This window comes from Ranitomeya imitator, chromosome 5 (assembly GCF_032444005.1).
Source record: "Ranitomeya imitator isolate aRanImi1 chromosome 5, aRanImi1.pri, whole genome shotgun sequence".
Lineage (NCBI taxonomy): Eukaryota > Metazoa > Chordata > Amphibia > Anura > Dendrobatidae > Ranitomeya > Ranitomeya imitator.
In genome coordinates, this window is record NC_091286.1 from 39252552 (window position 1) to 39278780 (window position 26229).

General features: G+C 46.8%; 1 protein-coding gene across 3 annotated transcripts in view; it reads left to right on the forward strand.

The window, feature by feature from the left end:
* The first annotated feature begins 6361 nt into the window (after positions 1-6361).
* Positions 6362-26229, forward strand: part of EML4 (EMAP like 4) — a 136628-nt gene continuing 116760 nt past the window's right edge. For 2 of the 3 annotated variants that reach the window (XM_069768585.1, XM_069768586.1), the window contains exon 1: positions 6377-6615. In XM_069768585.1, the coding sequence (XP_069624686.1) occupies positions 6486-6615 (130 nt within the window). In that variant the 5' untranslated portion in view covers positions 6377-6485. Of the gene's footprint in view, positions 6616-26229 lie in introns of all 3 variants that reach the window. The other variant, XM_069768590.1, reaches the window with a different exon arrangement.

Here is a 26229-nt window from a genome sequence, read left to right on the forward strand (position 1 = left end):
TTGGAAGAGAATCCAGGGTCCCCTTTACCAGGTGGAGCTAAAAGTCTTAAGGTACCTTCACACTGAACAACATTACAACGATAACGATAGTGATCTGTGACGTTGCAGCGTCCTGGATAGCGATATCGTTGTGTTTGACAGGCAGCAACGATCAGGATCCTGCTGTGAGATCGTTGGTCGGAGCTAGAAGGCCAGAACTTTATTTCGTCGCTGGATCACCCGCTAACATCGCTGAATCGGCGTGTGTGACGCCAATCCAGCGATGTCTTCACTTGTAACCAGGGTAAACATCGGGTTACTAAGCGCAGGGCCGCTCTTAGTAACCCGATGTTTACCCTGGTTACCATTGTAAATGTAAAAAAAAAAACCCACATACTCACATTCCGGTGTCTGTCACGTCCCCGGCGTCCGCTTCCCTGCACTCCTCCTGCATCCTGTGTCAACGCCGGCCGGCCATAAAGCAGAGCACAGCGGTGACGTCACTGCTCTGCTTTACGGCCGGCGCTTACACAGGATGCAGGAGGAGTGCAGGGAAGCGGACGCCGGGAACGTGACAGGCACCGGAATGTGAGTATGTGTTTTTTTTTTTTTACATTTACAATGGTAACCAGGGTAAACATTGGGTTACAAAGCGCGGCCCTGCGCTTAGTAACCCGATGTTTACCCTGGTTACCCGGGGACTTCAGCATCGTTGGTCGCTGGAGAGCTGTCTGTGTGACAGCTCTCTAGCGACCACACAAGGACTTTCCAACGATCACGGCCAGGTCGTATCGCTGGTTGTGATTGTTGGAAAGTTGCTGAGTGTGACGGTACCTTAACTCTAGCGCGAAGGTGCTGTAGTCCCTTACTGCCTATGGCTTCAGATAAGGTCCTCGCAGTTCTTCTCTCGGTCCCCCATATAGGATAGGACAATACCTGTATGACAGGTAACTCGAGCCTTTTTACAGGGACTCTATCACGCCCCGGGCTCTATGTGTTACTGGGTCTTCAGGTGTGTGTGGCAGACAGGTAACTTGCAATTCAGCTGTCCTGCCAGTTTCTGATGTAAGTCATAGGGCTCATACACACTTGCGAGAAACTTGAATGAGTCTCACATGTTAATACCCAGCGCTGCTGTCGGCACTCAGATCGGAGCGTGCGGCCGCATAGGAATACATGCAGCCGCACGCTCCGCTCCTGAGTGCCGGGTGCAGTGCCGGGTATTAACATACGAGACTCATCCGAGTTTCTCGCAAGTGAGTATGAGCCCTTAGAGTCCCTTACAACCTCGGTGTGCCGGCTACCGGTTATCTGCGCTTTGCCAGGGAGACAGTCTGCTCGCTGCTGTCCTCCCCCTGGTGTCCTCGCCTGTGCCTCGCTCTCCTTCACTCTAACTGAACGATGTCCTTTCCTTCTGTATCTCTATCCAGGAGCTGCAGCTCGGCTCCTCATACGTTCTTCCTGCCTCAGACTGCTCCAGTCTGCTTCCTGGCACTTTCTGACTCAAACTCTAACTTTACCTCCAAACCACAATATATATGGGGAGTCACCTAGGAATAGGATCAAATGCTCCCCCTTGTGGCCTGGAGTGTGAACATGTTGTGTGTATGGTGGTTACCTGATAAAAGATATCCTTCATAGATTCCAAAGGTAACATCACTCTCCTCGTGAGGAAAGCAATGCTACTGTGACGACCAGGACCCAGGGGCACCACATATATATGTCTCACCCAGATCCAAAAGGAGGCCAAAGACAATTAACCCCGTGAGGACCGGGAGAAAACCCAGATCACAACCATGACACTTGTAGCCTTAAGCAACCTCTTTAATGTGGGGTTCTGGAGAACTGTTCTTCCATTTGCTGTGGGTCCCAGAGGTCAGAACCCCAGCGATCATTAGGTTTTCCCCTATCTTATGGTCTTTGGTTTTCAGCCTGAGAGACGCTTCTGATAGATGACCTTCAGACACGGTCTTCTGTCGATTTACTAGCCAGCTTTTACAGCAGGCCTCACACCATCGGTGGTAACTCCTCACCATGCACATATTTCAGAATCTTGGTGGCAAACTTCCCTTCATCCACGTATACACAGGCCTCTACGATGGCCCTTCGCAATTCCTCTCTCTACTCTCACTGGGTGGTCTTTTTCTATTCTCCTTATGGTTGGAAATGGCTTCCTGTACCCAGCACAGTCACAGACGTAATCTACTGTCTATAATCTTTCCATTTACAAGTCGTAGCCTCAAACAGGCAGTGTAGCTGCAACCCCCTCCATATGACCTCTGCTACTGGCCCAGAATGGAGGGAATCCAGCCCTTTGCACCTCCCAGTTTCGCTCAGACAACAGCTTAATTACTAATTTACTGTACTACTTGGACAAACTCATTTTAAAGGGAACTTGATGCTGTGTTCCTACCCCTGAAGACATCAATCACGTAAATAGTCTGTAATGTGACTAGTGTCATGCGTTTCTATACATAGTGTGTGGTAATGTTATAGGACATGTTGGAAATGTAGAGGGTGGACCATTTATATGGATACACATGGGTGGACCATTTATAAAGTTGGATACAAAATGGCCGACTTCAAAATGGCCGCCATGGTCACCACCCATCTTGAAAAGTTTTCCCCCTCCCATATACTAATGAGCCACAAACAGGAAGTTGATATCACCAACCATTCCCATTTTATTTAGGTGTAGCCAAATACATGGCCCACCCAGGTGTATCCATATAAATGGCCCACCCTGTATAATGTTGATAGTGTACAGCATAATGATCGGACATAAGATAAGGACAATATGCTTAGTACATGCTGTTATAGGATAGTAACTGTAGTTAGCAGAAGATCTAGGATAAGATGCAGCTAATGTTTGAGATGAACCCACAGTGGGAGGGGAACTGTGCTATTGAAAAACAAGCACTTCCTGATAGTGATTAAGATAGTGAAGCACAGAAACAAGGTCAAGTTCAAGTGCAGTGGGCTGCTAGAGCCAGAATGTACCTATCGTTCAAGGCAGTGGGAGGCTGTACTAGAATCCTGTGCGGATTCTTCTGGCTCAAGGTGCAGCATAGGAGGCTAAAGGATGGAAGGGAAGAAAGATGTGGAACTGTGGGAAGGGAAGGTGATGGATCCCATATGCACTGCGCAACTGGACAGGAAATCCCTGTGGCTGACGGAGCCAGTGGGCAAAGGGATAGTCCAGAAAGAATGGATGGTTGGGCTGAAGATGTATCGTGCTAAGGAAATAAGGAACAAGAAGTGTTGTGCCCTCTCCCACATGTTACAGTCTGATGTACTTGAACTGTCCAGTAAACTTCTGTTTGTTGAAAGGAACTGTGCGTCCCCTGACTTACGTGCGGCGGGTCCTAAAGATGGAGGCTTGGAGAAAGTGGAGGCCTGGAGACAGCGGAGGCCTTTTGCCTACATGTGAGGGTGATGCACCCCACACCTGGAAGCACGTTGGGACTGGGACACTGTTTTCCTGTAAAGTGTCAGGGCGCTATGGAGCAGCTGCTTTTTTGTGAAAAAAGATTCATCATAACCTGAGTTTTCATCATTTAACCCTCTGCTCTTCCTGGCATTGTTGGTCGGGTGGGCGGGCCTATCAGTGACTGACAGCTATCTCTCTATGCACTGACAGCTGTCAGTCACTGATAGGACCGCCCACTGGACCGAAAATCACAGAAAGAGCAGAGGATTTGAGTGACGTCAGTGCTGGGTACCCGGTACTCATGTGACATTATTCTGCCTGGCGTTGACCACCTGGGACCCCCATCTCTTTTTTGCAAATGTTTGCATTTTAATGTGTTTTCAATAAATTGACTTTTTAGAAGATCCATGCTGGAGATCATTTTTTCTTTTTCATTATTCTGCCTAGAGATCGCTCCCGTCAATGGCAGTTTCTTTTACACATCCCATGACTATGATGTAACCAAAGCTTTGGAGCGGCACTGATAACTGAGTGACGATCCTTTTGGGGGATGTGAGTCCCGGTAATTGACCAGTTTGCCAACCCACCTCCCTCTAATGCCAGCTCTGGTCATTTTCATCTCCCTTACATATTGCTTGCTCCTTTAATTCTCTTAAGGCCTTTTCCAAAAAATGAAAGCCTGAATCTGATTGGTCGCCCCTTCCCTTTCGGTCGTGTCACACATGGTACGATTAGGAAATCACATGATGCTATTTTATTTGCGGTTTTTACCTGGAATTTCCTGCTTGGAGCTGATATTTGCCGTCTTTTTTGTTTTTTTTTGTAGCTTTTTTGCTTCATTTTGCTGCCTGGTTCGACGTGACAGGATTTTTTCAATGCATTTTTCTAGAATCTTCTTTATTAGACCTAAAAGAAAAAAATCTACGTCAGTCTGCGTTCACACTCGTGCTCCGATTGTCTGTTGTTTTTAAGAAAAAAACAAACATAACTGAGGTAAAAAAAAAAATGGATCTGTTGCATAACTGATGCAAACGGAAGGATTGCCTCCCGCAGAAATGGTTCCGCGTTAAAAACTGACAGGAAACAGTTGAAAAAAATAAAAAGATATATACTGCTCAAAAAAATAAAGGGAACACTTAAACAACAGAATATAAGTCCAAGTAAATCAAACTTCTGTGAAATCAAACTGTCCACTTAGGAAACAACACTGATTGACAATCAATTTCACATGCTGTTGTGCAAATGGAATAGACAACAGATGGAAATTATTGGCAATTATCAAGACACCCTCAATAAAGGAGTGGTTCTGCAGGTGGGGACCACAGACCACATCTCAGTACCAATGCTTTCTGGCTGATGTTTTGGTCACTTTTGAATGTTGGTTGTGCTTTCACACTCGTGGTAGCATGAGACGGACTCTGCAACCCACACAAGTGGCTCAGGTAGTGCAGCTCATCCAGGATGGCACATCAATGCGAGCTGTGGCAAGAAGGTTTGCTATGTCTGTCAGCGTAGTGTCCAGAGGCTGGGGGAGCTACCAGGAGACAGGCCAATACCCCAGGAGACATAGATCAGGACCGCTACCTCCGCCTTTGTGCAAGGAGGAACAGGAGGAGCACTGCCAGAGCCCTGCAAAATGACCTCCAGCAGGCCACAAATGTGTATGTGTCTGCACAAACGGTTAGAAACCGACTCCATGAGGATGTCTGAGTGTCCAACTTCAACAGATGGGGGTTGTGCTCACAGCCCAACACCGTGCAGGACGCTTGGCATTTGCCACAGAACACCAGGATTGGCAAATTCACCACTGGCGCCCTATGCTCTTCATAGATGAAAGCAGGTTCACACTGAGCACATGTGACAGACGTGACAGAGTCTGGAGACGCCGTGGAGAGCGATCTGCTGCCTGCAACATCCTTCAGCATGACCGGTTTGGCAGTGGGTCAGTAATGGTGTGGGGTGGCATTTCTTTGGAGGTTGCACAGCCCTCCATGTGCTCACCAGAGGTAGCCTGACTGCCATTAGGTGCCGAGATGAGATCCTCAGACCCCTTGTGAGACCATATGCTGGTGCAGTTGGCCCTGGGTTCCTCCTAATACAGGACAATGCCAGACCTCATGTGCCTGGAGTGTGTCTGCAGTTCCTGCAAGATGAAGGCATTGAAGCTATGGACTGGCCCGCCCATTCCCCAGACCTGAATCTGATTGAACACATCTGGGACATCATGTCTCGCTCCATCCACTAACGTCACATTGTACCACAGACTGTCCAGGAGTTGGCGGATGCTTTAGTCCAGGTCTGGGAGGAGATCCCTCAGAAGACTATCCGCCGCCTCATCAGGAGCATGCCCAGGCAGGCGTTGTAGGGAGGTCATACTGGCACGTGGAGGCCACACACAATACTGGGCATCATTTCCTTATATTGAGGCATTTCCACTGAAGTTGGATCAGCCTGTAAGTTCATTTTCCACTTTGATTTTGAGCATCATTCCAACTCAGACCTCTGTGGGATATTAGTTGTGATTTACGTTGATCATGTTTAGGTTTTATTGTTCTCAACACATTTCACTATATAATGAATAAAGATTTGCAACTGGAAGATTTCATTCAGTGATATCTAGGATGTGGGATTTTAGTGTTCCCTTTATTTTTTTGAGCAGTGTATATATTATAAACGCAAAGCCGTAGAGACAACGTGCTGACGGCTGATGGTTTCCCACAGATCTGCTAATAACACTACATTACACTATGGCTCCATTTGTCACATTGTCCCTAATGAACCAAACTCCCCAATAATGGTCTACTGTCACTTTAAGACTTTACTTTTTCATTCTGGGAAAGTTTGAGACAATTTTTTCCTTGTCAATAAAGTTGTGACAGGGAAAAAAAAAAAAGACACTCAGTCTACACAGTCGAATGGGCGTGGCTAAGCCCAGACGAGCTGGGCGGGGCTATTGTGACAGAGGCGGGAGCGGCAGGAGGAAGAGGAGCAGCAGCCACATAGTCCGCAGTGTGCGCGGCGCGGAGCTCCCTGACCGGCCGCTCAGCTACGTGTCCTCCGCCCTGTGTGCGACTGAATGAGAGAGACTGCCCCGCTCAGCCCCATCCAGGAAGGCGCCGCGTCCTGCCCGCCCGCCGCCGCCGCCTCACAGGAGCAGAGCCGCGCTGCCAGACACCACAAGATGGACGGGTTCGCCGGCAGCCTGGGTGAGTGCAGCTGCTGCATGTGTGCCGGGGACGGGAGCTGTCACTGCAGGCCTGGCGGACGGATAGGTGTGTGTGTGTGTGTGTGTGTGTGTGTGTGTGTGTGTGTGTGTGTGTGTGTGGATATACATATATATACGTCATGTGTCTGCACTGCTGTGCAAGCATGTGTGTGTGTGTATAATATATGTGTAGAATGTCATGTGTCTGCACTGCTGTATGTGTGTGTGTGTATATATATATATATATACTGTATCTGTGCTGATTTGCATGCATGTATATGTACGTGTGTATACAATGCATGTATATGTCACGCATCTGCACTGCTGTGCAAGCTTTTGTGTGTGTGTGTATATATATATATATATATATATATATATATATATATATATATATATATATATATATATATATATATATAAATTTTTTCTGTATCTGTGCGGATTTGCATGCACGTGTGTACATAGATTAGTGTGTTTTTAATATAATCATGTGTTCTGAGTCTGTAATATTTACTATTCACCCTCGCCTGCAGCAGTAATTGATGCCATATATGTATGTGTGTGTATGTGTATATATATATATATATATATATATATATATATATATATATATATATATATATATATATATATATATATATATATATATATATATATATAATGTATGTAGGAGTCCAGTGGGCAGTCCTACTCGCTGATCGCTAGTCTTACTTGTATGACTGTGTGTAGAGTTAGCTGTCAATCCCGGAGTAGGACCGCCCACTGGACTCCTGAATGCAAACACCAGGTATGTTCGCTAATAAAATACAAGTTATAGTGAGTCTCCAGAACCCCGCGTCTTTGTGCTCCCCTTCTCCTGCGCTGTGTACAGATGTGACTGCACGGGGTCCTGCTCGGTCGGCCGTACACGTACAGATTTTAGGTTTTGTAGATGAGATTGACCCGGATTGGTGGTTAAATGCTCCATAGATCTTAGACTTTTGTGGGCTGAAGCCGCCGATAATGGTCTAATGTCTATGGGAGCGCCGGCTGTCTGATGGCCGGTGAGACAGCTTAATGGCACATGTCCGATTTTGAACTGGCGATTGCATTGTTCTATAGGAGATAAGCCGGCGGCGACTTTACTCTGCCGAGCCAGCACTCCCGTGTATGGGAGACTAAACAGATGTTTTGTTAGGATGGATCCAATTTTTTATCTTCAGAAAAAAAATCTTTGCACTGATAAGTCGATTTTCATAGATTTTTTTATTTTTCTGGTGGGGGATTTTCGATCAGGTCACCTGGCCACTTTCAGGTGACAAGCTTGGTCTGATTGTGCAGAAATTGGCCAGATGATGATAATCTTTATTTTTAAATAGCGCTAACATATTCCGCAGCGCTTTACAGTTTTTTTTTTTTTTTCACACATTATTATAATTTACTATTATAGCATCATTTATTCCATGGCGCTTTACATGTGAGGAGGGGTATACATAATAAAAAAAGTACAGTAATCTTACACAATACAAGTCACGACTGGTACATGAGGAGAGAGGACCCTGCCCGCGAGGGCTACAATCTATAAGATTATCACCACTGTCCCCGATGGGGCTCACAACCTACATTCCCTATCAGTATGTCTTTGGAGTGTGGGAGGAAACCCACGCAAACACGGGGAGAACATACAAACTCCTTATGGATGTTGTCCTTGGTGGGATTTGAACCCAGGACTCCAGTGCTTCAAGTTGCAGTGCTAACCACTGAGCCACCGTGCTGCCCAGATAGTTATAAACCCACACTTATGCCGGTTTCACAAGTGCGACATTCATGGTCTGGATGTGGACCAATCTCTCCAGACTGACCCCGGGTCTCTCCTGACCCCACCTCCTCTTATGTGCCTATGAAGCTGTTTAGTTTGGGGCAGGAGATCGCAGCCGGTCTGCAGATAGTGCTCCATGCTCACATTGGGGTTGTCAGGTGTGTGAAACCGGACTTGGGTTAAGTTCAGATGTCTGAGTACGGATTGTGATTTAGCTGGATCGACCCGTGAGTCTCCTGCCCTGAATCCCACTGCCTCATAAGGTGCTGAATTTGCGTAATGAGACTTTGTCTTTCTGGGTATTCAGCCTTTAAGTCCCCATTCACAGTAGACTAACATCAGCCCAATGTGCTGTTATCGACAGGTTTGACCAACGGTCTACATTTATGGATGGCTCCCTGACAGATGATTAGGGTCTGACTCGACAGATTTCAGATTACCGATCCTTTTATTCTCTAGGAATTCCGTTGCCGCCATCTGTCTGAAGTGTATGGGGGGATTTCCGCACTCCGATATCTGGCCAATTAGATCAGTCTCACAGATGAGTTTGATCTGAGCAGCCATTTACACCAACAGGCTCTCGTCTTCCTTGTTTTACGACCGTCCTAAAATAAAACCGCCTTACCCCTGTAATGGCATTATCTTTCAGACACCGGTCACATGCTACAATCATGATTGACAGATTTTTTTTTTTTTTTTTTTTTAAGCTCATCAGATCATATTTGGGACATGTCGTTAATGGTTCCGGTTGGCCATTAACGCTTCAATGTAGTTTGGGGCATAAACTGATATGAAATCTGAACACGCAAAGGCTATGTGCGCACGTTGCGGATTAGGCTTAGGAATTTCTGGTGCGGATTCTGCCTCTCCTGGCAGAAAACGCACCTGCGGATGTGTCGCGTTTTTGTGCGTTTTTGCTGCAGTTTTCTTGCGGATTTGCTGCATTTTTTACCCCTGCAGTTTTTTATAATGGAATGGGTACAAAAACGCTGCAGATTCACAAAAAAGTGACATGCTGCTACTTTTAAACCGCAGCGGATTTTCCGCAAAGTGTGCACAGCATTTTTTTTTTTTTCTCATTGATTTACATTGTACTGTAAATCAATTGCGGATCTGCAGCGTTTCTGCACTGCAAAAAAACGCTGCGGATCCGCAGAGAATCCGCAACGTGTGCCCATATCCAAAAGGTGTTTGTTGTTGGATTTGAACCCTGGTCCCCAGATCTGCAGTTCTGAGCCACCGCACATGGCCCCACGCCGAGGACATCACATTTATGCCCCCTGCAACTAATTGGATGAATGTGTGCGATGACTCCCACCTCCAGCAATAAGTGATTGTATATTCTGGGGGGAGGGGTGGTTGTGTATAGATTCTGCAGATATTATCCCCCTTTCCTCCCTTTTCGGATGCCTGTAAATCGCCACTGCTGGATGTAAATTTCACTGCATATAACAGGAAGTTACTGCAGGCCTGAATTATGGGGGTGGGGGAGGGCTGGGGACAGACGCACAGCGGATGTGATGGACAGAAACTGTATATTTCTGATCTCCATAGGATAAGACTGCACAGATAATGTTTAACTATAGAACATCCGCCAGGTCTGATACAATTATACCGTTATGTATCATTTGTAATGTTGTTTGATTTTGTAACATTGTTCTTTGCTTAGTTTGTTAACTTTGGCACTAAAAGAATGTGGCTTTATTGGGGATGCTATATACACTAAATACTATGGTCTGAGTACTCAAAAACAAAGCCAAAAACCATTGAGTTGTTGCATACAGTTTGGACCAGTGCATGCATGGTTGAGGCTTTGGCTTTTCGGTGCACACCATCTCTGTAGGAGCGCTGGATCCAGCAATCTGGCTGATTTCAGTGTATCTCTTACCTTTGCCTACAAGATCAGCCACCGCTGATGCAGAGGTGGCCGGTAACATAGGCAATGAGCAGTGAACTATGAAAATGAGAAATCCCTTTCTTGAGACTGAATAGAAATAAGAACTGTAACTGATCTTGCTTTTTCAAGTATTTTGCAGTTTTATCTGCTTATATAAAACTCCTTACGCATTAGATAAATCGTCAGTTGCTGATTTTCAGCAGGATTTTCCCACCATCCAATATGTACTTTGGGAGTCTCCTGACTTCCCCGACAGATGTCAGGAGAGAGAAGGCTCCGACCTGTTGATATTCATCAGTCGATCGTTTTTGTTCTGTGTGGAGATAAGCGGAGGAGTCTGGCAGCGGTGCTCTCAGAAAACACTGGAGCGTCTGTGTGAGTAAGTCAGGAAAGCGCGCCGTCACCTGAATGATTGTTCAGCCATGTGAAGAGTATAGCCAGCTTTTTAGGGTAGTTTCACACTGCAGTTCAGACTCGATCAGTAAGTTGCGTCTGAAGCCCAGAAAAAATGTTATTCAGATGGAACTTTAAGTGCAATAAGTCAAACTGTCTACAACTTTAGTCCCTTTGCCCCTATTTCCCGCAGTGCCTGTCCTGTATGCCGGACACCGCAGCGGACTCTGGGTCCTGTCTGGTCCTGTTATACAAAGGCAGAAGGTTACAATCGTGTGTGAGATTGGTGGCAGTCCATTGATATTGATTGGGTGAGCCCCAGTAGGTCAGGAATGGATTATGCACCAATTATAGTGGCACTCGTTGCCTAATAACTGATAAGGCAGATGCAACTATCTAGTTGGTGCCACGTTCCACCTGTTTTTGTTTTTTTTTGGCCAAAACTTGGATCCACCGCTAGGATTTATGAACGCAGCCCTGCAGGCATGAAGGAAACTCGCCCCCCATTGGCTTCATTGCCGAAAAGTACATTTAAACTCTTCTAGTTCATTGATGTCACCATTGCATATAAGGCATCTCCTGGGCTTTCTATCACTGCGTCGGTGATGTCCTCGGGGCATTTGCAGTGTTGGAGCTCTGGTTCTCACCAGTCTGTATGGTATTAATGGCTGCTGTATCTTTATCTATCTTGTGTACACCAGCCCCTGCCAGATTTTATGCATCAGTCAATAAGGAGCTGTTATCTATTTCGTCGGCTTCAGATATTGATCGCGGTCGCTTGTAAACAAGAAAACACTGAGTGAGGTTCTCAGATGTTTCCCGGTCCAGTAATCGTGCGCGGCTCATCATTTACTCATCTCTTTATCTCCGCTATTAACTGGAGGCGCATGGCTGCCACCATCGATCTGTATAGTGTGAGTTCAGCAGCCATACTGGTAGTCCTATGCAAACCTCATACTACTGGCAGCATCCCCATCACCTCTTCTGATTAGTAGCTCCCCCCCCCCCCCCTCAATGCCATTACTTTGCGATGTGACGTCACGGAGGCCTAACTAATCAGAAAAGGCAATGTGGATGCCGCAACTAGTCGGAGACAGTTAGCCGGACTCTAGTGTTGCGGCCACGGACTACTAACGACTTGCAATTTTAGGCATCACAATACTCAACTTATGGATGCTTTAGTAGTGGCCATGATCTTCTGCTGCCCATGAGCCTTGTATAGCCTTTGCCAAAAGTCTTTTTTTTTTTTTTAATCATCTGACCGTTAAATCATGACATATCAGAAGGTGAGCCATTTTGGACCACTTTAAAGGGTTGTCCAATCTTGTGAAATTCTGCAGACTTTCAGCACAAGACTGGACAACCCCCTTTAATGTGTGGAGGGTGGTGGTCTTTTCAGCTCCGTCGTTCTCTATCCCCGTCCTTGGATCTGAGCAGCTTTGTATGGATTTCATCCACATAGGATCATAGATTTTCCAGTTTGGATCCGTCTCCAGACTTTAGACATTTTCTGTTTTCTTCCGAGCAGAACAAACTTTTTCATCAGTTTTCAATGTGTTTTTTTTTTTTTTTTTGTGCCCATTCAGCAAAAAAGGAGAATAGTTTGGTCAAACGCCATTTCCACATGTGATTTCAGTTCCCTCAAGCTTCTAATGCCGTTCACCAGACCCAGAAACCGCAGCTGAAAACCCCAAGAGTTCAAAGCCGACGTGGAGAAAGCTTTATAATAGGCACATGGACGATAGCCGGCATTGACTTTTATAGGGGGGAGTTGTGGGCATGCTCTGTGACCTGTGCAGGGAGGGAGAGGAGGTGAGCCTTGACATCTCCAATTGCGGTATGAAGTATACAGGGTAACAAAATCCTGAATTTTTAAAAAGAGATTTTTCCTCTCTTTGTCCAACTCACTCTAAAGGCCCCGTCACACATAGCGACGCTTAAGCGATCCCGACAACGATACGACCTGTCAGGGATCGATGCTGCGTCGCTATGTGGTCGCTGGTGAGATGTCAAACAGTGAGATCTCCCCAACGACGCAGCAGCGATGCGGCGACCTGTACAACGATGCTATTTCATGACGATTCAATGGGACGTCCTGTCAGCGAGGTCGTTGGTAAGGTGTCAAACACAGCGATGTGTGCTACCCAGCGGGACCTCAACTATCAAAAAACGGTCCAGGCCATTCCGACACGACCAGCGATCTCACAGCAGGGGCCTGGTCGCTGCTACGTGTCACACATAGCGAGATCGCTACTGAGGTCGCTGTTGCGTCACAAAACTTGTGACTCAGCAGCGATCTCGCTGTGTGACGGGGGCTTTAGGGTTATGTATTGTTCACACAGACATTTTGGCTAAAAACGAATGGGTGAAAAATCAAGTTAATCGTACAAGAGCACGTGGGGTATTCCTGCCACTACTCTAATTTTGGCTCAGAAAAAAACCCTGCAAAAATGCGATGTGTGAACATACACTAAGAGAACTGGCTGCAGCGGAAGCCTCTCCCCTTCTATCCTGTCTGCAGATGACTGGGGGGCAGGGAGGTCGAGATGCTGAAGATTGGACTGATCAGAAGGGGATCGACCCTGTGCTTTCTGCAGGATTTCTGTATGGCAGACGACATGGGCACTTGTCACTACCCACCAGCTCAGAGATGGATGAAATGCAGAATATAAGTCATAGAATGGGCAGATGTTGAGTTATTCATCATGCGCGGCTTATTCTGACAAGTTATATATTCACATCTACCGGACCAGTAACTAAAATGTACAAGGATCTGTTGTCGTCCATAGCGTCGCCCTGCAGCGGTCCGCAGTCGTGACGCCGTCTCGTTGCCCTCCGATCAGATTTCACCTCCCGCTTTTCGTTGCTTTCTGTGGTTTTCCGAACGTTCCTTCTATATTGTCTCTGTGCAGTTATCGGGGCAGCGATCCGGATGTCTTTTCAAGCCAAATGAAGACTAAGTGGGCTCCACAATGAAAAAGTAATGAGCCCTGCCGGAGTGTATTAATATCAGCCAGGAGTTACAGGAACGCTCTTCGGCTGGAAATGATGCCGGCCATTGTAAAGTGCAGCTGCCGGCCTGAATCAGGATCTCCCGTGGTAATGGTGCAGACGACCTGCTCCTCATCCTGGACGAGTAGAGTGGAGAGCTTCTTCTCCGCAGCCTTTCATGGATGTCTTCCAGGCTTTGCCACCAGCGCTTTACAAAATAACCACAACCAGATCCAGAGGGAGTGTCCTGCGCTGCTTCGTGGTAGAGAGCAGTCCTGGAGATTGCGGGGTCTCGTGGCTTCTCCAGCAGAGCGGATAGGAAGATCCTGGACTAGAGACTGAAGTCAAAATTAAAGCAAACAAACTCTCGTCGACTTCCTGTAATGGCGATTCCGTAAGAAAATCATGTAAAAGGGACGTAACATAGAGGTCTGAGATGACCTCAGTGGTGGTCATCTCACGGGCCAATGGTAAAGGAGATGGACAGGCGGCTGACACGCCAATGATAAAGGGGACGGCCAGGCGGCTGATGGTAAAGGGGACGGCCAGGCGGCTGATGGTAAAGGGGACGGCCAGGCGGCTGATGGTAAATGGGGACGGCCAGGCGGCTGATGGTAAATGGGGACGGCCAGGCGGCTGATGGTAAATGGGGACGGCCAGGCGGCTGATGGTAAATGGGGACGGCCAGGCGGCTGATGGTAAATGGGGACGGCCAGGCGGCTGATGGTAAATGGGGACGGCCAGGCGGCTGATGGTAAATGGGGACGGCCAGGCGGCTGATGGTAAATGGGGACGGCCAGGCGGCTGATGGTAAATGGGGACGGCCAGGCGGCTGATGGTAAATGGGGACGGCCAGGCGGCTGATGGTAAATGGGGACGGCCAGGCGGCTGATGGTAAATGGGGACGGCCAGGCGGCTGATGGTAAATGGGGACGGCCAGGCGGCTGATGGTAAATGGGGACGGCCAGGCGGCTGATGGTAAATGGGGACGGCCAGGCGGCTGATGGCAAAGGGGGACGGCCAGACAGGTAACAACATAAGTGCTGTTTTTTCACATGTAAATGAGGTCTAGCAGGTGGCAGATTGTCGTCTGAGATTTCCATGTATTCTGATGCTATGCATATATCCTAGTCTGCCATAGCAAATTTACTATCCATCATATGGTGATTGTGAAAGCCAGAGAGCCCGTTTTTCTAAGGCTCAATCTCTTTAAATGATCAATGTTGTTTAAACTTCGCATAAATCAATAGAACAAGCAAATATCTGAAATTTTGTAATCTCTGAGAAATACCAACTTTTTCTATGTTTTGTGGCACTTCCCTCTCCATTACACAGCTGTAATCTGACCCCTCACTGGGCTGGAGGAGAAGTACACAGATCTGGTACACTGCTTGCAGTATGCGTTTCTTCAACCAGAGCTGGATGCACAGCTACACTACTCAGTACGGCTGTGTAATGTCCTTCATGCTGCTGCTTTTGAATATGTGCTACATACAGACAGGAATACAGTAATCCCTCTTTGTGTATTATGTATGGGGGGACTTTATAGCAGCTAGTTTCCACCCAATAGATAAGAGATAGAGACTCCAGAGGGTAAAACGGTTGATAAATGCAGAATACAAGTCATATAATGGCCAGAAATGGTGTTATCCCTCTTGTAGTTACACAACAATCACCTGAACTGACAGGTGCACTTTGAGGTCTATACAGAAATTATCTTGGCACTTAATCTATAGGATCTTTATTTTCTATTGACATTACATGGACTAGTTTTCTTAGAACAAACTTCAACACCATGTACTCAGAATTCAGCGCTTTTTAATACCATCTCTTGCCACCAGATGGCGCGTGTTAACCTGCTGCATCGCCCCGTCCAATCCTGCCGTAATAATGAATTATGAATCGACATTCCTCGCCCGCTGTATTTATAGATACCCCAAATACAACTTGGTACAGATAGTATTAAGTTGTTTTTTTTTTTTTTTACCTAGTTGCATACGAGACATTCGATGACTACTGACCCATTCCTATATTTACAGATTTTGCGTATTAAAGAAATGAAGTCTATTTAGCTTTAAAAAAAAAAAAAAAAAAAAGTATTTTTGTCCGTTATTAATCACAAGTGATTCAGGTTTGGTGCAATACCAGACACTGCCATTTGCCAGAAGTGGTGCAGTTTTTGGAAAAAATTGGCCGTGTGTTTCTAATCTCGTGCAAACCTTTAATTCACCCAGAAGTGTGTAGTTTCCAATAAACTGACAGCGAAAAAAAAAAACGGGCGCCCAAGCTTATCTGGGAAATTCGGTGCGTAGACCAAGACCATTCCTGCCCCCATGTCCTCCAGAAGCCGAAAACTGGCGCTGCCATTCTGCAAGAACTAACACCTAGTGGGCAGCGCGGCATTAATAAGTGGCGCACGCTCCATATAGCTCAGTCTGGACCCGTTTCAGGAGACAGAACAGACGGCCCTTTGTTTTCTATCCATTTCTTTACATTTTCTGGTTTCAGTTCCAGCTCATTAGTTTCTGTTGGACGTAAACGAGAAACGGTGAGGAATCTCCGATGAAATGAGCAATGAAGGCTTTACTAAAAGCTGTGAGAGATTGGTGGAGACGGAGGGATCCAGTCACCTGGTGGAGGAACGAGGGGATCCTTTTAGCCCCCAATCAGGTAGTCTGATCAGCAGACCTCATTAATTTTTGACTTTTTTTTTTTTTTTTTTTTTTTTTTTTTTTAACTGTAGGAAACTGATTTCACAAATCCGACATTCACGGTAAGAGAGTACTGCCGATATCCGGACCCAAAGTCAACAGCCTCATGGGCATATGTGCAACTCTGGAGTCTGGATTGCGGTTTAATTTTATTTATTTTTTTTTAACCTTTTTAGGTGCTGATTTGACACTGCATATATATATAATTTTTTGCATAAAGAGTTGGTTTCAGCATTAACAAAATGCACAATTCAACAACTGTCATGGAATCGTCTCCTCTTGGCTTCAACTGTTAAACGCCGCTGACTTTGCAAATAAAGGTAGTGGAAAAAGTTTACGCCACAAGGGAGCATCGCCTTAGAGTACAGACTGCTTTTTCTTTATACAGCGGGCCACAACAACAAAAAATACATAGAGGTCAATGGTTGTGTGATGTGACCAGTTGTAATAAACAGGGATCCGAAATTAGCTGATCTCTCCTATTAACCAAAGAAATGAGCAAAAGAACAGTCTATTGATTTAAGGGGAATCTGTCAGCAGTTTGTTTTCTATGTAATTTGAGAAAAGTGTGATTTAGGTTCAGAGATCCTGATTCCAGTGATGTGTCACTTACTAGGTTGTGTGTTTGCGGTTCCAATTAAATCAGTTTTATCAGCAGGAGATTATCACCATACGACTAGGTGTCTCATGCCTCCTGGTCCAACCACACCTGGCAGCTTTCTGCCAGTGTATGCAGAAAGCTGCCAATCAGTGGTGTGGTCGGAGTTATACACGGCTCAGCATTACAAACTGTATTGCAACTGCTGCACCCAGTAAACTAAGTGACACGTCGCTGGAATCGGGGTTTCTGTCCCTACATCATGCTGCTCTCAGATTGCATAGGAAAAACTTTCATAAAGCAGATTTTCTCTACTTTGGCTTTGTCGTGCTTTATTTGATTTGCGGTGGTAAGATCGGGAGTAAGTCTAGTTGTGTAACAGAACCCACTTGATTTTTGCCTTGTTTTAATGCGAGCACAGTTCTAGGTTTAGATTTTCTGTGGTTTTTGAACCCCCTCTCCCTGCACCATTACACTTCATTTTTCTTCCTTGTGTGCAGAAAAATCGAATCTTTGGTGCGTTTGGAAAGAGCATTGCTTCTAACGAGCTGCTAAGCGCTCCCCCGTCCGTGTCACGTCTCCGTACCCTGTGAAAGCTCTAATTGCTCTGGATGTGCAATTCTCTAGTGCATCCTCTGCACTGAGGCCGTCCGATAGCAGGGGGCGACCTGTGTGTGGATGAGAGGGGGCTGGCTGGATCTTCGGACTTGCTGATCTGTAAGCCATGTGTCTCGGCTTTTCTCAGACTGCCAGGGATTCCTGTCTCGGCTTCAAACTTTTAACATAATTTGTCTTGCCAAGAATTGCACTTGCTGTTTATTTCCAGAGCATTATCATAATGGTTTTCTTCTGTTTCAAAAAAATGTCGGCTGTGGGGTCGGTAAGGCAAACCACCGACTCTGACTCCGACTCCTCAATTTCCCTGACTCCGACTCCACAGCCCTGCGATTTAGAGGACGCGAGATGTGGCCGACTACTCTGCCTCCTCGCTGCTCCCTACTATTTGTCACCTCCCTTTATTTGTATTACAGATCATCTTTTATCACTCTGATATGCTGTTCCCCTTTTGTTCCGCCTGCGAGTTTATGAATTAACAACTTGATGTTATCTATTTGGGGCAGGTCTATGTACCCTGTCCTATCATTGCTGGGTGTGTCAGACTCAAAAGGGGAGTCGTACAACTAAGGTGTCAATTTATTCACGGATTTCCAGAATCTGCACAATAAAATGTAACAAATGCAGTGTTTCCCTGAAAATTAGACATACCCTTAAAGGGAACCTGTCACCCCGTTTTTTGAGATTGAGCTATAAATACTGTTAAATAGGGCCTGCGCTGTGTGTTCCTATAGTGTATGTAGTGTACCCCGATTCCCTATGTATGCTGAGAAATAACTTACCAAAGTCGCCGTTTTCGCCTGTCAATCAGGCTGGTCAGGTCGGGAGGGCGTGGTGACATCGGTGGTTCTTCCTCAGCTTTACGTTGGTGGCGTAGTGGTGTAGGGGTGAAGACACAGCGCGCGATCTGCGCTGTAATCCCTTGCATCGGTGGGGGCGGCCATGTTCCTGGGGCCGCGCGTGCGCAGATCGAGTGCTCTGCTGCACGGGGCTTCAGGAAAATGGCCGCGGGATGCCGCGCGTGCGCATTAGAGATCGCGGCGGCCATTTTCCCAAAGCCGAGATGCAAACTCGGCTTTGGGAAAATGGCCGCCGCGATCTCTAATGCGCACGCGCGGCATCCCGCGGCCATTTTCCTGAAGCCCCGTGCAGCAGAGCACTCGATCTGCGCACGCGCGGCCCCAGGAAGATGGCCGCCCCCACCGATGCAAGGGATTACAGCGCAGATCGCGCGCTGTGTCTTCACCACTACGCCACCAACGTAAAGCTGAGGAAGAACCACCGATGTCACCCCGCCCTCCCGACCTGACCAGCCTGATTGACAGGCGAAAACGGCGACTTTGGTAAGTTATTTCTCAGCATACATAGGGAATCGGGGTACACTACATACACTATAGGAACACACAGCGCAGGCCCTATTTAACAGTATTTATAGCTCAATCTCAAAAAACGGGGTGACAGGTTCCCTTTAATAAGCCCTAACATGATTTTTGTTTTTATAGAGTTTTTGGAGTATGTTTGAAAAATAAGCCCTAGTTACAGTCAGGGCTGAAGTTAGGGGGCGTAGTAATGGGCAATTGTCCAGGGCCTTGACTTGGGGGCCCCTAGTGTTTCTACTCCAAGTGTAAGACAGTTTATGGCTGTTTGATAACATCACGGTCATGAGGCCATGTCGTCACCAAAAATCTTTTAACTTTGGGAGCCTAGTGGAACTAGGCTTGTATGGGCATAGTATGTATACATGTGTATGTGTGTGTATACATGTGTATGTATGTGCATGTATCCGCAGTGTGTGTATACATGTGTATGTATGTGCAGTGTGTGTACGTATACATGTATGTGCAGTGTATGTATGTGCAGTGTGTACGTGTATGTATGTGCAGTGTGTATACATATGTGTGTGTGTGCGTGTGTGTGTGCGTGTGTGTGTGTGCGTGTGTGTGTGTGTGTGCGCGTGTGTGTGCGCGCGCGTGTGTGTGCGCGCGTGTGTGTGCGCGTGTGTGTGTGTGTGTGCGCGTGTGTGTGCGCGTGTATGCGCGTGCGTGTACATTTGAATAAATGTTGATTTTTATTTATTTTTTGTTCAAGAACACGTGAATTGTTCTGAAAGTAAGCCCTAACCCATATTTTAGAGCAAAAAGTATTACAAGACCCTGTGTTATTTTCGGGACAGCACGATACAAGTATTTACTAAACAGGCTTACTGGGGATCTGATGCTAATAGAAATGTCATTATGAGAGAGGCAGAGTGTGACTGGTGTCTGATTACAATCCCTTCACTCATGAGAACTTATGATATATCTGTAAAATAAAATTAAAGTAAAATGTGGCTTCAAAAATAATTTTTTGACGTGGGTAACTACTGCCCCACATTTTGCAGGGCTGCACATCTATAGTGCTCTTGCTGATGATCTGTGGCGGAGGATTTTATTTTCCCCCCCTCTGTTGCAGACACAGCAGGTGTGAATAGGCCCTTTGGTAAACATTGGGCTGGCATCACAAGGCTCGCCCTGTAGCGGGTGCATTCCTGCCCTTTCCCTGAGTGTTGCACGCACTGTACTGTTTACTGTTCCGCGCCATTTACAAAGAACAGGAAAAATGGTGACAAGGTAAGCACAGCCGGCCGCAGCTGAGTGCAGCGCTCCAGGATGTGGAGACGGTGCAGCCGAGCGAGAGCGTGCATCTCCTGCTGGAATAGTCATGGTCCTAGCACATGAGCAAATGAGTGCAATGAGTAAGAACCTGCTCTTTTATTTATTTTGTATTCTATTGATTAGTTACTAATGGGTTTGTTTGTTTAATGAGGATGAGGACCCCCGTCCCCCCGCCAGCCCTTGTGGCGTCTTCAGGTTTTCTGTCCCAGGTTCAGAACACGGAAGGCTTATTGAATACCAGTAGATGTGAGCGGAGTTACATTGATTTACTCTTCTATTCTCCATTCATCACTCCTGATTACTGTCGTTATTGCTTCTGGCTTTCAATCATTTCAGGTGATGGAAAAGCTGGCTGTAATTTTTTTTTATTTTTTTGTTCAGCTCTTGATGCGTATAGTTAAAGAACATCATTTCCAGGGCTCTGCGTTGTCTGCAGCTTGAGGATGTTGCTGGTGGTCTCACCACTGGCCTGGTAGGTGGAAATCCTGGAGCTGGGAGACCCCCCCACTTGTCGCAGGTGCATCACTTTGTGTCTAGACCATCAATATCCAAAGCTAAAATGACTTGTTAACTACAAACTTTAGGATCTGTATCTTTTAATGGACTGAGAATAAAGTAATGACTGTACTTTCAGATAAGTTGATCGAATTTGATAATGTCATTAATAGGAAATCTTGATTTATAAATCTTGTCTCATCTCCTCCGCCCCTCCTACCCCCCAAAAAAAAAAATCACTTTAAAATTTCACCTACTAGGCATCTCTTTTCATGCAAAACTTGCTGTCAAGTGTAATCTGTCTCTAGCTGCAGATTGCTCTCGCAAGGTGGCAGCGTGGCTGCGGTTAGGGACCCTCGCGGGGGGCCAGCATGGCCGGGGGTAGGGGGCCCTCACAAGGTGGCAGCTTGGCTGGGGTTAGGGGACCCTCGCGGGGGGCCAGCGTGTCCGGGGTTAGGGGGCCCTCGCAAGGTGGCAGCGTGGCTGGGGTTAGGGGACCTTTATGAGGGGGCAGCGTGTCTGGGGTTAGGGGGCCCTCGCAAGGTGGCAGCGTGGCTGGGGTGTAGGGGACCCTCCCGAGGCGGCAGCGTGCCCGGGGATAGGGGACCCTCCTGGGGTGGCCGGGGGTAGGGGACCCTCCCGAGGCGGCAGCGTGGCCGGGGATAGGGGACCCTCCTGGGGTGGCAGCGTGGCTGGGGGTAGGGGACCCTCCCGAGGCGGCAGCGTGCCCGGGGATAGGGGACCCTCCTGGGGTGGCCGGGGGTAGGGGACCCTCCCGAGGAGGCAGCGTGGCCGGGGATAGGGGACCCTCCTGGGGTGGCAGCGTGGCTGGGGGTAGGGGACCCTCCCGAGGCGGCAGCGTGGCTGAGGGTAGGGGGCCCTCCTAAGGCGGCAGCTTGGCTGGGGGTAGGGGACACTCCTGGGGTGGCAGCTTGGCCGGGGGTAGGGGACCCTCCCGAGGCGGCAGCGTGGCTGAGGGTAGGGGGCCCTCCTGAGGCGGCAGCTTGGCTGGGGGTAGGGGACCCTCCCGAGGCGGCAGCGTGGCTGAGGGTAGGGGGCCCTCCTGAGGCGGCAGCTTGGCTGGGGGTAGGGGACCCTCCCAAGGCGGCAGCGTGGCCGGGGGTAGGGGGCCCTCGTGAGGGGGGCAGCGTGGCCGGGGGTGGGGGGCAGCGTGGCCGGTGGTGTTTCTCTGCTTCAGTTTCCCTGACTGTCATACAGACATCTGACGTGGGCTTGATTCATGGCAGGCTAGCCATTGGACAAATATGGGAACAATATATGCTGGGAAGTTGGGCAAATTAAGTCCCAGCACCTATAGTGCTAGAAGAATGCTGGTGAAGAGAAATCGCCCAACTCAAAAAGAGTGGATGGCAAATTACAGAACATGAGATTTGGGGCACATTCTTGCTATTAACTTGTTTGTGCACCAAAAGCAGATTTACTTTTTTTGTGGGGTTGGCGACAGCAAGACCATGAGGCAGATGGTTTAGATACGTAATGCACTGAGAATCTAATACCCGGTAACATGACTATGTATGATGTGGATACCTCTGCTCTTATGAAGTCTGGTGGTCTGTAGCCCCTGCGTTGTAGCCATAGCTGACTGATGACTGTAGGATCTTGGCCCGGACCTGGAGATGACTGAACCCTGAGGGCAGAGTAATGTTGTCAATGTGGTTTCTCTTGTTTCTTCTTCTTACTTTCATCCCTGGCCGCATTATCGGGCCATTAAACCCAAAGGTATGTTTTTTATTATGTTACAGAGCAGTTATAACCAGTCAGTAGTGGTTTGATGCAGAGCTTTGAGTATAGACTATATGAAGGCTTGGTATGGCAATTACCCCAATTATATCCATTATCCTGTGTCAGGGGTGACACATGGATCGGTGGGGGGCCGGTAGGTGCCGAGTGGCTGGGGCGCACTGTACGACAGGACCTACACTGTGTGCAGAATTATTAGGCAAGTTGTATTTTAGAGGATTATTTTTATTATTGATCAGCAACTATATTCTCAATCAACCCAAAAGACTCACAAATATCAAAGCTTAATATTTTTGGAAGTTGGAGTGGTTTTTTTTTTTAGATTTGGCTATCTTAGGAGGATATCTGTTTGTGCAGGTAACTATTACAGTGCAGAATTATTAGGCAACTTAATAAAAACCAAATACGGTATATTCCCATCTCACTTGTTTATTTTCACCAGGTAAACCAATATGAGTGCACAAAATTTAGAATAAACATTTCTGACATGCAAAAACAAAACCCCAAAATATTAGTGCCCAATATAGCCCCCTTTCTTTATGATGACACTCAGCAGCCTTCATCCATAGATTGTCAGTTGCTTGATCTGTTTACGATTACGACCAACATTGCGTGCAGCGGCCACCACAGCCTCCAGACACTGTTCCGAGAGGTGGACTGTTTTCCCTCCCTGTAGATCTCACATTTTATGAGGGACCACAGGTTCTCTATGGGGTTCAGATCAGGTAAACAAGGGGGCCATGTCATTATTTCTTCTTTGAGACCTTTACTGGCCAGCCACGCTGTGGAGTAGTTGGAGGCATGTGATGGAGCATTGTCCTGCATGAAAATCATGTTTTTCTTGAACGATACCGACTTCTTCCTGTACCACTGCTTGAAGAAGTTGTTTTCCAGAAACTGGCAGTAGGTCTGGGAGTTGAGCTTCACTCCATCCTCAACCCAAAAAGGTCCCACAAGTTTATCTTTGATACCAGCCCATACCAGTACCCCACCTCCACCTTGCTGGCGTCGGAGTCTCTGCCCTTTACTGATCCAGTCTCTGGCCCATCCATCCGGCCCATCAAGAGTCACTCTCACTTCATCAGTCCATAAAACCTTTGAAAAGTCAGTCTTAAGATATTTCTTTGCCCAGTCTTGACGTTTTATCTTATGTTTCTTGTTTTCCGCCTTCCTTTCCTTGGCCATGTCCCTGAGTATCGCACACCTTGTGATTTTTGTTACTCCAGTAACGTTGTAGCTCTGAAATATGGCAGAACTGGTGGCAAATGGCATCTTGGCAGCTTCACTCTTGATTTTCCTCAATTCATGGGCAATTATTTTGCGCCTTTTTTGCCCAACACGCTTCTTGTGACCCTGTTGGCTATTTGCCATGAAACGCTTGATTGTTCGGTGATCACGCTTCAAAAGTTTGGCAATTTCCAGACTGCTGCATCCCTCTGCAAGACATCTCACAATTTTGGACTTTTCAGAGCCCGTCAAATCTCTCTTCTGACCCATTTTGCCAAACGAAAGGAAGTTGCCTAATAAGCACACCTTATATAGGGTTCTGATGTCATTAGACAACACCCCTCCTCATTAGAGATGCACATCATCTGATTTACTTAGGCTACGTTCACATTTCCGCCGTGGGGCGCAGCGTCGCCGACGCATGTGTTATGCGCCCCTGTCTTTAACATGGGGGGGCGCATGGACATGTGCCGTATGCGTTGTCATGCGTTTTATGACGCATGCGTTTTTTTGGCACACCAGAAAGGACGCGGACGACGCTACAGGCTGCAGTTTTGATGCGTCACATTTCCGAAGAAAAATGCATGCAACGCACCTGCGTCGTAAATACGCCAAAAAAACACATTAGTGTCTATGAAAAACGCATAGGGCGCAGGTGCCTGCGTTGAACCGCGTTTTTTGACGCATGCGTCTTTTGACTAAATGTACTTTTTTGGGGGCGTTTAGGATCTTCAATTGTATAGGACAACGCATGCATAAAAAACCGCTGCGTTGTGTATGCGTTTGCCGTGCGTTGCGTCGACGACACTGCGCCAAACAATGCAAATGTGAACGTAGCCTTAATAGGTAGTTGGCTCTCAAGCCTGAACAGCTTGGTGTAGGACAACATGGATAAAAAGTATCATGTGATCAAAATACAACTTGCCTAATAATTCTGCACACGGTGTATAGTATGAGGTTCCTATAGATTTAGTGTAATATAATCAAGAAGTGTTTTACTGATGGGTTGTATATGGTAAGGTTTGATCTAAAAAAAAAACCCCTTTCCTTGTCCATATACTTGTACCAATGTCCATCTGGTCGCTACTGCTTACTCCCCGTGTTCTCCTGCAGCTAGGTCGGTGTCGTAGCCTTACTAATAGGGGGAAGTAAAAAAGAAAATATTGAGTTACAGAATTCCTCCTGTGGAAAAAGCATAAAGATGCTCTCTGAATAGTTCCAGATGGAGCGAATGGTTCTACTTTCCCCTCTTTTATTTTCATGGATTGAATTTCCTTACTTAAAGAAACACAATTTTTTAATAATTATTCATCATCCATCCATTTTATTTCCAAAAAAACAAACAAAAAAACCCCCTTCCACTCTGGGCCGCTATTCAGGCCAGGCTTAAAGGGGTTACTGGACTTTGATAATAGTGATTTATGTTTGGATAGGTCAGTGGGGGATAATACATCCGGAATCATCACCAATCGACTTTAAATGGGTCCCCTCGATGGCGGGGTAAGTAAACTGTATGGAGTCGGAACGTGGGAAGTAAACTGTATGGAGTCGGAACGTGGGAAGTAAACTGTATGGAGTCGGAACGTGGGAAGTAAACTGTATGGAGTCGGAACGTGGGAAGTAAACTGTATGGAGTCGGAATGCAACATGCTCTGGTCCCTGCGGCTCAGCTTCCATTATAGTGAACCAGAGATTGTCCGGAAGAGTATACTCCACAGTTCTGTATCCTAAGGGTTGGTCATCCATAGCAAAGTACTGGAAAAAAAACTTCAAAAAATGTGATAAGTGATAGACGCCACTGTTGGGCAACAATCACAGACAAATCGTCTAAGCAGATGCCATGCAAAGGTATCTGTCACCTATAGGCTAATACTATTTTTTTTCAGTGTATAAAGCAAAAAATGTAGGCCATAAGTTTACCCTTTTTGTCTCTACCTTATGGAGACATTAGAGGCTCCTCTAGATGGGTCAATTTTGACCCATTAGTGATCGTCAATTGCCTATATACAAGTCATTCTGCGGTCGTTTACTTACCGTATCTATTGAGGAAAAATTGTGAAGGATTAATAGTCATAGTTAGTAAAGCCGAAAAAAGACATTTGTCCATCCAGTTCAGCCTATATTCCATCATAATAAATCCCCAGATCTACGTCCTTCTACAGAACCTAATAATTGTATGATACAATATTGTTCTGCTTCAGGAAGACATCCAGGCCTCTCTTGAACCCCTCGACTGAGTTCGCCATCACCACCTCCTCAGACAAGCAATTCCAGATTCTCACTGCCCTAACAGTAAAGAATCCTCTTCTATGTTGGTGGAAAAACCTTCTCTCCTCCAGACGCAAAGAATGCCCCCTTGTGCCCGTCACCTTCCTTGGTATAAACAGATCCTCAGCGAGATATTTGTATTGTCCCCTTATATACTTATACATGGTTATTAGATCGCCCCTCAGTCGTCTTTTTTTCTAGACTAAA